The sequence below is a fragment of the Sycon ciliatum genome, chromosome 1 (assembly GCF_964019385.1).
Source record: "Sycon ciliatum chromosome 1, ocSycCili1.1, whole genome shotgun sequence".
In the NCBI taxonomy this organism is placed as follows: Eukaryota; Metazoa; Porifera; class Calcarea; order Leucosolenida; family Sycettidae; genus Sycon; species Sycon ciliatum.
The window spans coordinates 9,090,593-9,104,192 of NC_088643.1; the positions used below are offsets into that span (position 1 = coordinate 9,090,593).

The 13,600-nt window shown below is 47.6% G+C and overlaps 1 protein-coding gene across 2 annotated transcripts in view; it reads right to left on the bottom strand.

Annotated features, from left to right (window-relative positions):
* Positions 1-12,414, bottom strand: part of LOC135812198 (serine/threonine-protein kinase Nek1-like) — a 40,969-nt gene extending 28,555 nt beyond the window's left edge. Inside the window, exons 1-13 of one of the 2 annotated variants that reach the window (XM_065325536.1) lie at positions 12,054-12,414; positions 10,742-10,777; positions 10,190-10,250; positions 9,745-9,786; positions 9,067-9,122; positions 8,645-8,728; positions 8,198-8,265; positions 7,696-7,782; positions 7,309-7,363; positions 6,443-6,486; positions 4,675-4,755; positions 1,149-1,224; positions 1-234 (exon numbers count right to left, since the gene is read on the bottom strand). The exon at positions 1-234 is cut by the window's left edge and continues 28 nt beyond it. In XM_065325536.1, coding sequence (XP_065181608.1) covers positions 1-234; positions 1,149-1,224; positions 4,675-4,755; positions 6,443-6,486; positions 7,309-7,363; positions 7,696-7,782; positions 8,198-8,265; positions 8,645-8,728; positions 9,067-9,122; positions 9,745-9,786; positions 10,190-10,250; positions 10,742-10,777; positions 12,054-12,173 — 1,044 coding nt within the window. In that variant the 5' untranslated portion in view covers positions 12,174-12,414. The remainder of the gene's footprint in view (positions 235-1,148; positions 1,225-4,674; positions 4,756-6,442; positions 6,487-7,308; positions 7,364-7,695; positions 7,783-8,197; positions 8,266-8,644; positions 8,729-9,066; positions 9,123-9,744; positions 9,787-10,189; positions 10,251-10,741; positions 10,778-12,053) is intronic. The other variant, XM_065325527.1, reaches the window with a different exon arrangement.
* Between the last annotated feature and the right edge of the window lie 1,186 nt (positions 12,415-13,600).

Sequence of the window (13,600 nt, forward strand, 5' to 3'; positions counted from 1 at the left end):
TGCCCTCGGCGCAGGAGTGACCCGTGCATGCGCAGCGGCAGGCTTCACCTGCAGCGCTCCGCCGACTCCTCCCTGGCGCCCGGCCGGCCGTGCACCAGCACCAGCCGCACCAGAAGGACGAGCATTGGCACCGGCGGCCTGGGCAGCTGGTCGGACGGCAGGTGCTGCTGCACCGGCGGCCGACGGCCTCGCGTTGCGATGCAGAATGGTGTGACTGAATTCATCGGCCATCACCTGAACACCACACACCATGAACAACATGTGCATGAATACACACACATTGCACATACACCTCTTCCCTCTCTGGTACCGTATCCCTTCGGTACCTTGCTATCGGGAAGAAACTCCCGTTTGGACTTGCGAAATGACACAACCCTCATCGTCATCATCATCAACGGCTGCATACACTGTCTAGTATGGTGCTCCAGCTACGCTGAGAATATGGCGACATTAAAGAGCACCTGGTGGATTCAACTCTTAGTTATTTCTCACTGTGGTTACCTTGGCAACCTCCACCTGTAGGTTATGGACTTTTACTATGATGTCATACTTCAGACCATTACGTCATACAGGTATATATGTCACTACCATGCGAGGAAAGCAGTCAGCAGTGATCAGCATAGCATGGCAGAGTCCTCCACAAGAAGGAATATCTTTACTGGCATCTCGAATACACAGCGTTATTGCCAAAGCGACATGGTGTGGCATGAGTGCCCGCCATGCGCCACAGGGAAATTCCTGGACAGCATCACCATTACCACAGTTGGTGTAGACAAGCAGCAAAAGGTGACGTAGTGCATACAACTTAGCTGCAGTTGTACCTACTTCAACCTCGCTTCTACGTCCAGGAATTTCGCTGTGACATCAGCCCATTCGAACTGCTCATTCTGGGCTTCAAATACTCTTGTTGGTACCGCTGTATGAAAGATGTTGCGACATCGGCGGTGATTAGTGAAGAAAGTGTCTGCTTCGAACGTCGGAGCTCGCGCTTCCTGCCGACTGACTCGACACTTGACTGGCGGGCTTCTCGTGTGCACCAGACACAGTCGTGAGTCGGTCTAGTGTCAAGTCAGTCGGCAGGAAGCGCGAGCTCCGACGTTCGGAGCAGACACTTTTGTTGGCACCGCTGTGTTACTATAATTACTCACACTGGCTGATAGGAAGCTTTCAATTCGCCTCTGAATAAAGGGCGTCCGGAGAATTTTGTTGACTGATGGCCTTTCCCTGCAGAAGTAGACACAGGGGTAAACAAGAAGTCGACCGGGAGGGGACAGGTAATCGAGTCAAGAGTGCGCGAGAGAAATTGTGATGTGGAGACGGATGAATTGTTTACTGTATAGCGGGAATATATGAGCCGAGCCAAGCAAAAAGGTGGCTTAGGCATAATTTTTGGAAATTTCTTTTTTCATGCCAAAGCGATGTCTACCTATCCAACTTCCATCAAGGAAATTTTGGTGCCCATCTGAAATGTATATGTGCCATAAATAAGCATACATGGCCTGCACATGTCACAGAATGCCTGGTATCAATGAAACTAAGATAATAATTATGAAGACCTACTCCAGAAAACATGGGACACCAAGTAGAGACAGAGCTTAGCAGGTGTGGAAGCAATACAAGAGGAACGAGCACTTGTGTTCTGATTAGAAGATCCAAGAAAGAAGAAATAATTGATCTATTCATCTCATGTCATTTCATCACGCAACACGAATTTTCATATCCTTCAATGATTTTGTGAGTCTGTGACTATATTTTTCGCTCGGCTGGGAAACGTCGCATCTTACCAAGGCAGTCCGTCATCCTCTCTCCAATCACCTACGCCAACATGAATTTATCCTTCCCTGTAGCTCGTAGTGTTGTGCCAGAGATCGAGCTCCATTGGTCCCTTGCACATAGGTCCAACTGACTGCACATCGCTAAAAGGCGGCACTGATTCTTTGTCCGTCCTACAGTCCATTCATAAAAAGATGGGTCCTGGCTCTGGCGAGCTCCCGTATTTGGCGATTTTTCGTGATTTCATCGTACACAGTGCAGTGCTGCGAACTTTGAAATTTGAAAAAGGGTCCAAAAAGGGTGCCTGAACTGGGGTTCGAACCGCAGAATGCACTGTTGCAGGCGGGGTCAAACGGCCTGGATTTTGATGGTTTTTCCCAATTCAGTGCTTTTGGGGCAAAACCTGACCGAAATCCTATTCTTGCTATGGCTTGCTTTTTGGACAAAAAAACTTCAGAAATACAATTGGAAGAGGATTCCATATGGGATTGCAGAAAAAAATTCTAAAAAAACTCAACGTTTGACCCATTTATGGCCAAAAGCTAGAAGTTCATTTATTTCTGAATGGACTGTAGGCCATGTCATTCTCCTTCCCTGGTGTAGGTAGTGGTATAAGCACCAAAGGACGATATGCTAGCAGGTAGAGTCAATGCATCGTTTCGTCGTGTCGCACTATTGTCCTTGAAATGAGGAATTTTTGGAGTACAGTACACCACGTCATGAACATTTGAAGGTCCCCGAAACAAAGTGAAACATCGCAGCAAGATCCAACTCACTAGGGAGCTTGTCAGAGTGATGGCCGGATGGCTTGTAGACGTCTCCACATAGGTATACCAGACGCTCTAGACTAGTCATGGCCACGATAAGAACCATAGCCACTATGAATGAGCGAGTTTTCCTCGTCAACTAGGGTTGGGCGCACACGGAGACAGAGTGTCATCCAGCTGGCCTCCGCATTCTCCAGAACGCTCCATTACGATCTCTGGCAGCGCCGAGAAATCCACTCAACGATGAAAGAGGGAACACTGAAGAAGTGTTGCTCAAAAATAAAAGGCCTCTTCCTTCTTCTCCACTTGCAAACTATTTACTTGAATTTGAAAGGATGCTCGAAAGTGAATATTTTCGCGACTGCGCTCGAGTAGAATTTTGCCGACTGTGACGTTTTGGTGATTTTCTCGATTTGTTGGCAAAACGCTAAGCCACTTTTTAGCTTGGCGCGGCTCATATTTGGACGGAAATATTTTCGGACAACGCCGAATTTCGACCTTTCGTACGGATTTTATTTTCGTACAGTGGTGCGTGCTAAATGCACGTGTTTGCATGCGGTACGCACGTATAGTGTACATAACTTCACAGGAACAAATTTTAGTACGGAATTAATTTTAGCACAAAAGAGGCCGTGTACGATATCGTACGAAAATATATTCCGTCCGAATATTTCCTGCTACACAGTATTCTGCGGACCCATATCACGGCTGTTTTTTTTTCGCGAAATTGCGACATTTAACAAGATGGCAGCCAAAAGTCTCGATTGGGCTGGATCGGCAAGGAAATTTGAATTTTCAAATTCTCAGCAGCCGATTTCGCTGTGGTTTTCGCTGGATTTAGAAAGCTACCAGGCCAGGTTTACCCGGAAAACAGGTATTCCGTGTTCCTCTTGAAACTAGCTTTCCGCTGGTACCTCACATGGCCAACTTCGTCTCAGGAACAGTTTGTTCCGCGTTGCACAAGTCAAGCCTTCTTTCTCGCTCGTTCCTTGATTCATCGTTGACATGCCTGCGTCAAGAAGCCCTTTCAGGAATTTTCCCAGTCTAGCTTTCAGTTTTCCCAGGTAGAGGACTATATTCTGGCTATCTTCACCAAGTTTTATCACGGGCCGTGCACAAACTTCAGGTCCCGTGCGTTCGATGCTGAGCTACCTTTTCATGCGATTTAGGGGACAGATGGCATGGCGCTGGAGTCGCTGTTGAGTCCAGGAGGCCGAGGCCTGGTGGAAACTGCCCAGTAGACATGTGGGGTATTGCTGAAAAAGGCAGCAAGCACACAGATAGCCCCGAAATTGTGATGTAGATCCAATTGTGCGTTTGTTCGAGTGCATATCGGCAAATTTGAAAGTTGCACCCGTGATGCCGGCGAGGAGAAGCTGAAAATCAGTGCGTGCGTCAATATCCAGACTACCAGGGACAGCTTGGAGAGGTTCGAAAAGGTCAGGATGCTGGTTGACCACGGCAGGAGTTCCTTTTACCTTCCTTCTCTCTCAAATTGTCTGGATATTGAGTATCTCGCTCGAGCGCTTTCAAATATTAAATCCTGGTTTGACTTGCGAAATCGTGGAACCACACGGAGAGTGACATGGGTTTCATCCCAAAACGCAAACTCCCATCGTATTTATGAGGTTTGTACCGCGTTACGTAAATCGCACCGAACGACTCCATATTGTTAGATGTCCGTGCGCGAACAGCCGTGCCATGTGGATCAGTGCAATGCGTATAGAATACACCCACCAGCCAAACGGATTTTGTCCACAGTGCACATAACTTACATATACATACCAATATGACACCCAGCAATACAGTTAAACTAACTAACGATCACCCCTTGGGGCCAGAGAAAGCGGTCTTTAGTGGCAGGTGGTACTTAGAGGTTTGCACCGCACAACCATACATGAATGTGAGACCGTCCGTGCCCGGCGAAGTGGTCTGTTGTACCAGGTTGGTCGCTAGTCACGGTGGTCTTTAGTTACAGGTTTTACTGTACATGCATGAGACTGTATTGTGAAGGTGCATCAACGGCCACAGCCACAGCGCCACTTGCTTTCAGATCATACCAACAGCACAGTATGATTGTCACAGAACTCCAAGCTTTCTATCACATGCTGTTCCAAACATGGTTGTTCCGTACCGTGAAGACCGCGCCAGCATCTGTGCAAGGAGCTGTCTCAAGTCACGGCTGTACTTGCTCGGCAGTGGTGGGTATACGCCTCTGCAATGCAGTGGCACATGAAATACACACACACACACACACACACACACACACACACACACACACACACACACACACACACACATATATAATATATTATACACAACCACACAGATGTACATGCATACACATGCCTGCGTACACACATACTGACATAGCACTATGATTGTCATGTCATGTTGATGCCCTGAAAGAGCATTTGGTAATACTTCACCAGAATTTCACAATACAGTCAAATCTGCCTTTAGCGACCTCTGCTGTAGGCGACCATCTACCGTTAGCGACCGATTTTCCGTGCACCGACGGTTTCACATACAAACTGATCTGTCCAGAGCGACCATCTGCTGTGCGCGACCAGCGACCGCGATTTCATGCACGGTGGCTGCATTCAAATCTGCTGTAAGCGACCGCGACCCAGGTTCAGTAAGGTGCGAAACTGTACTTGCCAGTGCGTTGTCAACTGCAAAGTGTGAAAATGCGTTGTCTTGCAAGTGCGATCGACTGGCGCCTGGCCTGTACTGAGGCTGTGATGTAGCTCTCAAGTCCAGGCAGTGTCGATCTACTGCCGTGTCGCATACGCGTACTATACGGGTATGGTCGTCGTTGAATATCCAAAAAATGATATTAAAAATCACATTATTCTCGTCGATTTGAGTACATGGAAGCATATACCTGGTATGCCGGATTTACCATACATCTGCCGTAAGAGACCATCTGCCGTAAGCGACCGCTTTTTCTTGCACCAAGGGGCGGTCGCTTACAACAGATTTGACTGTACTACAAGTAATCACTCCCTTAGTATTGACTCCCATTGATTTTCGCTATACCTAAGCAGCCAAATATTCCTGCATATTTCACTCCTTAGGGCTATATCGACTGCTTATATTTGACTGCTTAGAGGTTGCGCAGTTGAACGGTGCCTAGTGCAGCATTGTCACTGCATGAGTAGGTGGTGGTGCAACGGTTGTGCAATCATAAAATTGAGATTCATGAGGTTATCGTTCTGGAATTTGAAATACGGACTGTTTGTTGTGATAAATCTAATATTGACTTCGTACTTGGTCAGTATAGGAAATAAAGACCTCGTAAAAGACCTCTGCTTCGCCTCGGTCTTTTACTCGGCTTTTATTTCCTATATTGACCTCGTACTCAGTCAATATTAGATACATACAGTCGAGGTAGCGGCACGAGTATTCTATCACCCATTGTACTGTCAGAGAAATAGCCAGTAGCAACCCAGTCGATAATCTAGCAATCGGGTGGGCTTCCGCTGGTTGGTTTGGAAACCAAGCATCCATTTGAAGTAATACCAAGGTAGAAACATGAATTCACATTCCACGCCTGGGTGATGATCGGTCAGATTACTATCCTACCCTGTATTCTTTCGCGCCTTTGTTCTCAAACTCCCCTCTATGTACTAGCGTTGTGCAAACCCTCCTTCTAGTCTGTCTCATCCCCCCCCCCCCCCAAGATGTTTTGATGCATAGTGATTATGACGCTCATCATTCGCTCCCTTGGCCATTTGGTTTTAGCGAATTCAAATAAAGAAACAACAACAGCAACAACTTTCCAGTGCCCAATCATTTCTTAGTACGGTACCTTCCCTAGCATAGCCTAGTGTCGGCCATCACACCAACACCTATCTTAAAGGGACAGAAGGATATATCTTTGTCCTGGTTTGTCTTACCTGACGATCTTGAGCACCAGGTTCCTCATGTCACGGCCTTCAAACTGGAGAAAAATGCACATCACAAGAGAGATGCTTAGGTAATCACGCAAAATAAGAACCCCTGCAACTCTCATAACAGCCACCTTCACTTCCTTTCTCCAGGAGACTCCCTTTGATAGGCATCCATTTGCCGCTGGAGAATCTTCGACAATATAATATCAATATAACTTGTCCTAGAGCAAAAGCTTCTCTTACGTTGCGGCTCTGTAGTCTGTACCAATTGAGCCCTACCGCAGCATGGATATAGCCTGAACGGCCTGCTCAGGCACACATACATCATTCACACCTCACACAACAAGGTCATAACTCTATCCGGGGCACATTTAGATACAAAAACAGTGCACATTCCAACCTGTCATTAGAGGTCACCTGTATTTAGAGACCACCTGTATTTAGAGACCACCTGTATTTAGAGATCACCTGTATTTAGAGACCACCTGTATTTAGAGATCACCTGTCCTAAAAGGTGACTTACACAACAGCATGGCTGCACCCCGTGTGTGATGCTGCCATGCTGATTCAGATTTAGTCACGCGAGGTCAAATTCGGGCATCAACACCGGCCACGAGCTATTCTGGAGTGATTCCATGGCTATGATGTGGCTGGGGGGGGGGGGGGGGGGTAGGCAGGTCAAGATACTATTTTGACCTCGCGTGACATTCTTTATAGTTTCCAGCTTTTCCGTCCCGGATTTATTGTCATAATGGTGAGTGGTGGTGGTGGTGATGGTTGGGGGGGGGGGGCATCTAGCTCCGTCGACCAGTGGTTTCCGGCATCATACAGCACAGTCATCACGGTCAAGTACATATAGAACGCTGACTCACCGCATGCTTGAGCGTTGCAAGCTCGTAGAGTACACACCCCAGAGACCATACGTCGCTGCGGGCAGAAAGCAGAGGGACGAGAACAAGGCCAAGAGTAGGTTAACAAGTAGTGTACGCCTTTGCATGTACACGTGCTCTACGTGCTCTGCGTGTCCACTGAAGGGACAGAGCAGTGCATAGGGACCATTTACCCATCACAATGCGTCATTATCAGATAGTTAACTGCTTAAGTAGAATTGATGGTTCAAGCTTAGCTTTTAACTTTTAGGTATGGATGACCATCCTGATCCCCAGCAGGCTTGACACAAGCATTCTATTCAACAATAGCAGTGTGATGTTAGTACTGCACTACATGTCTTAGTGTACATGTACAGCATGTTGGCATACCTCTTGAAGCTGTATGGCTTGTTTTCACAAATTTCCGGTGACAGATAGTAAGGTGTGCCGATGCATGTCCTCGCCAGCTCGGCGGTGCTGAGCAAACACAAACAAACACATGTACGCACACAGTGTGTACACGTACGGATACACACATATGCACACAAACACACACGCAAACGCACACACACATGCGTGGACATACACAATGATGCGTGCACGTACAGAAGTGCTTCGGCTGTAATGCAATAGGCAAATACTCGACTAGAATGGACGAAGGAGTTTTGTAGCGAATTCATGTAGCATTTCAGTCGTTCCGTTTCCAAGAAGAATATTGTATACCGCAGCTTACCGCTACCAATTTTGCACGTAAACCCAAATATGGCACTTACACAAATGTTTACTATGATGACACAATCACACAGCTCCGGCTTCACCTCAACGATGTCAAAGTCTTTGGTTGTAATATTATTACTCACACACACGAGAGGAGGTAGGTATATGTACTAACCTGTTGAGAACACGTGCAATGCCGAAATCGCCCAACTTGATAATGCCGGAGCGCATCAGGAAGATGTTCTACAGCCAGCAAGCAGGAAGACAGCAAACACGAACAGTCCAGAAATGTGGCTATTTGCCTAGCAATGTTCAAAATCTGCCTTTGCTGCATCGCCAATTTACCTAGTCGTTCGTATACCCATTTGATATACACAGCTGTGGCCAATGAAGGGCCGAGTTGGGCCGCCAAGTGAGCGGGCACAGCACCGCAATTTTGCATGCAACTTGTGCACACATGCGGTAGACTACAGCGCTCCGGGTGCCTGAGAACAATCCCGTATATCAATGACCGCGCAAACAGAAGCGCAAATACAATGGTGGCAATGCCAGTGAAGATGTTTACAGAGCGGACACCGACAGCACATTTCAACAACGTAGGCCGTCAACCAGGCCAGCTTACCTGTGTCTTGATGTCACGGTGCAGGATCTTGCGGTCGTGAACGTGCTTGATGGCCAGCGAGATCTGTACAAACCAGTTTAACACCTACAGGCAAGGCAAACACAATCGTTCCGACGGCATTAAAAAAGCATCCGGACATGGCGACAGCTGCGTACACATAACTATTAGATCATGACCAGCATGTAATACTAAAAAAGAACGGTTTTTAGCACTTCCTGATGACCAGGATCGATGCCCTAGCTGTATGACATTATCGTGCTCATCAGGAGTGAAGCGAAGGCAAACACAATTGTCCCGACAGCATTACAAAGGCACTTGCACACAGCGATAGCTGAATACGCATAGATCATGACCAAGATCAATGCACTGGCTACATCACGTTATGCTGGTTATCGTGGTCATCAAGAGAGTGTGTTGCTTACCGTGTCCTCATCCAGTAGAGTACCGCGCTGTTTGTTCAGTCGTCCATGCAGGTCGCCTGCACGACAATGCAAAGAGTCACACGCAATTCCGATATCACTCCACAGTCTAATACGATATCATCATTTGAGATGTCTCGTATAGACAAGCCTCCCGCACATTGTCAAGTACGAAATTCCGTAGAATCCCGTAGAATCCCGTAGACCCGGCTAGATGCTGACTGTACAGAACCCTATTGTGTTATCTGTATTTTCGCTACAAAAGGTGCCCTGGAGGCATTTTATGCAACAATCCTTTTCGAACGGGTATTTTATGCAAGAACCCTTTTCGAACGGGCATTTTATGCAACAACCCTTTTCGAACGGGCATTTTATGCAACAACCCTTTTCGGACAAAGATCTTTGTTGGTAATTCGTGACGAATTAGGCTTAGAAAGCGACTGTCTGCCATTGAGTAATGGGCTAAACCGGTCAAATGCACATGCATAGCACACAATGAACATCCAACCGGGCGTGTACATACTTACGGTAAGTCGTACATCTGTACAATCATACTACAATGTGCATATGGGCTATTGGCAGCCCCATTACATCAGTCATTGCAAGCATCAGTTTCACACCCAATACAACACCTGCAATTCTGAGGATAGAATCATGCACAAGCAAGCCATGCGATCATACCTCCGTCGGCGTAGTCCATGACAATGTACAGGTTACCGCCATCTGTACCAACGGCAGAGAACACCAGAAAGAAGGTTACTAGCTTCATCTCTAGCTACAAAGCACACCAAGCCTCAGAACTACGTGTTGTGATTACAGTGGAACATTAGACAACGGGGCACGGGGTTGACTCAGCGCCAAAACACGGCAGTAGGGCCGGCCTACACGGGTCCGGGTGTGTATTGGAGCGGAGCCTGGGTGCCTGGGATGACTGGTCTCCCAAGACAGGTGGTCTTTCACGACAGGTGGCCTCTTGTTGCAATGATCACTGCACATACGTCTGGCTGTATGTTACAGGGGGGAAGGGGAGGTGGGGGTAGGGGGAAAGACAACATCGAGGCCTCGGAATACCAGTGCCACTCATGAGACAATCAGTTTGCATGGGGAAATGGAGTGGGCAGTGTACCTTCGAAGGACTCGCGATACCTGACGATGTTCGGATGGTGCATCTGCGACAGGACTTTCACCTGCCATAGGCACACCAGTCAAACAGTCACACAGCCAAGAACGTCCAATGAGAACATCACACGGAGAAAGTGAACAACTTGAGACAACGCCTGCAACTGCCAGTTTCATGCGGACATCTCACAGTAAACCATGTAGATTAGAACACTATGGTACATACATACATGCAGCACACCGTTACGCATTATATCAGATTACTGAATACTAGTACGTCCTGGCTAGTAGAAGCATCAGTCAAGGAGCAAGGTGCAGATGAGATGCAGCGGCTATGGAAGAGGCTGTGCGTTTCACGCATCAGTAGCTCAATCCCATCATACACACAGTCATCAAAGATGGAAAATGCTGTTCGCTGTGTCCAGGTTACCCTCGTGATAGTAATGGCGATATGAGAAGCAGTTCTGTAATAGGGAAATACCCGGCGGATAAAGGCAAACCAACAGCCCAGGGCACTGGCTGCAGCACATGCATGTTAGGAAACACATGTGGTGCATACCTCTTTACGAGAGTCGGCGCGTTCCCGAGCCGACATCTGTGGGGCACATGCATACACATGTGCACATGCGTCCATGCACACACACACACACACACACACACACACATGTACACACACACACACACCATGTATCATGTATACACCCGTTGCAAGAGAAGCACGCAAACACACACACACACACCACACACCCACACATACATGCACAAACACACCATGTATCATGTATACGCCCGTCGCAAGAGAAGCACGCAAACACACACACACACACACACACACACACACACACACACACACACACACACACACACACACAATGCACAAGAACAGCAACAAACATGGTTGGACGACTAAAGTCTAGTGGCGTAGCGCGAATCTGACTGACCAGACTGGCTGTGACGTACCTTATTCAACCCAGTGCTTTTCCCGAATACAACACTGACTGAACACTGGGATCTCATGGGTATTGCAGTGGGATGCCGTACTAAAGCCTAAAGGTTATGCGAATGATTTCATGGGGGGGGGGGGGGGAAGAGGGGGTAAGCGGGATCCCGTGTACGTTTTGGGGACAGTTCTCTGGCCTGATGTAGTGTTTCGTCAAGTGAACTGATGAGACAGAGGTCGGTGGGGCGACAGGAGCCTGGGCGGCACACAGAGCCGATCACCAAGCTTCCTCCGCCATGGAGGCGGACTTTAACCCAGAGTGTTTCATGTTCTGCAGACTGGAAGCGGGCACTAAGTATACAGCGGATGCATATGCCTGTACCGCATGTGCCTATAGTACTGTTGGGCGCCGAAGAACGGCCAGGCTAGAATTTCATCAAGCACAGCATACCAATGTATACACGGTGACTCAACCGTGCATAGACAGTAATACATGAAAATAAGAACGGTCTAGGCGAGGAGGCCGACCCCCACCATCAGTTCTCCGGTAACCAACACTGCTGTAGTAGCAAGCTGCGACTATTATCTATGATGTTGTCCCAATGCTCCTCAAAGATGAACTGGCTGAATTGTATATATATCGGAGCTCTCCTTATAATTGTGTAGTCAAGGTGCTGTTTCTGCCCTGTGCAATCACCTGCTCTTCCCTTCCTCCCTTTCATACCAAGGCCAGTCTACACGTTGACCCTACCATCTGACCTCGTGGTCATACAAAGCTCGGTGTACCCAAAGCTCTTTGCGCTCGTTTCCTGGTGGTCGAGCGATTCAGTGGCACTGTCCTAGATACAGGAAAACTACGTATGTCTGTATCAGATGCTGTACGATATAAGCGGTGTCGTGTGAGCGGTCTCTTTTGAAAAATGTATCTTACCTTCGAGATGTTGACTTGCTTGATGACGACCAGCTTCTTCTCGTCATCCTTACGCTTCATGAGGTAGGCCTTGCCGAAGGCACCCTCGCCGATCTTCTTCAACTGCGAGTACTTGTCCATCTTTCCCCGCTAGTTACACGACCACAATAGCAACAGCACGATTGGGTGCTGGTTATTTTAGCGGGCTAATTTGATAACATTAGCGGGGTGGTCACACAGACGCAAACCGCTAAGCGTGCACATGAGAAAATTGCTGCTGACGAAATCGCTAACAAACAATTGGGAGACGACAAGTAGCAGTCACTTCGCTGCTCGGGTGAGGAACCGTCGTGATCAAGGAAATTTACTGGTAGTTTTCATTTTGTCGACATTTGCCGCTCTTTTTTTTCCTGATGTGACGGCATACATGCACATGATGCAGACAACGCTCCACCATGTAGAGCCGAGATCTATGACTATGACTACATGTATGTCACAGTATGTGTACCACTGCATGCAGTCTGCAGACCGTAGATCTACCAGCAGAGTACATGACTTGTGCCAGTTGTGGACTGGATCATCTGATCATGCCTTCAAGGCTTCATGGATCCGGGGCACTCCCTGGTTTTGATCATTGTTGACAGTTTTATCACGCGTGCTCATAAAACGTTTCCATAGCAAAGCTTTCCACCGCGTGCATGCAGTACATACGCGTATATAGCCTATAGTATAGGTATACATAGTAGCTAGGCATCCAGATACATGATTGTACTTAGTAAGCAGCTAGCCACTACGGCACTAGTCAATAATGGCTCTGTCGCCGGTGCACCGGTGGTAAACAACAGTTACTACTTTACCATGTTTATAATAATATTATAATAATATTCGCGGGATCCGCGTTAGCATCACTTGAATGTTCAGAAACGCATGTTTACTGAACTAAATGCCCATTGTCATTTTTACATGTCTGACGATAATATTTTCAAACGGTGGATTAGCTATTTAGATTAGAAGCACGGTCAGTATGATCCACTATCCATCGCCCACTAGAGCACAATATGCCCAGCTGCCCAGGTAGTCCACAACATCATGTATGACCATGGTCTGGGTGCGTATCAGTACTATCACCATTACATGATCATGACCACCAAGACTGCATGCAAGACGCCAAGAAGGCAAGAGTAAAATTAATTTACTCCAGGGAGCGTTATCACCATGTCTATGTCACTAGCATGTGCCACCATTGCACCAAACAAGTAAAACAGCGAAGCGAGAAACAGGTTTGGACACGCACGCGCCACACACGTCGACACGCAGCCACTACCGCGATATGCCTGAACAAGAATAGGCTGAAGGTGATAATGCACGCTTGAAACTATTGTAGTTACCTGTTACTTGCGACCACCAAATGAGACTGAGAGATTTTACGTGAGTTGGAGTGGCGAGGACTTCATCATGACGTAGACTTCAAGACTTCAAGACGCAGCTGCGCAGCTCAGATGTAGACCATGGTAGGCGTCAGTTCACACCATACCAGGGAGTCGTAAAATACGGTATTTTACGACTCC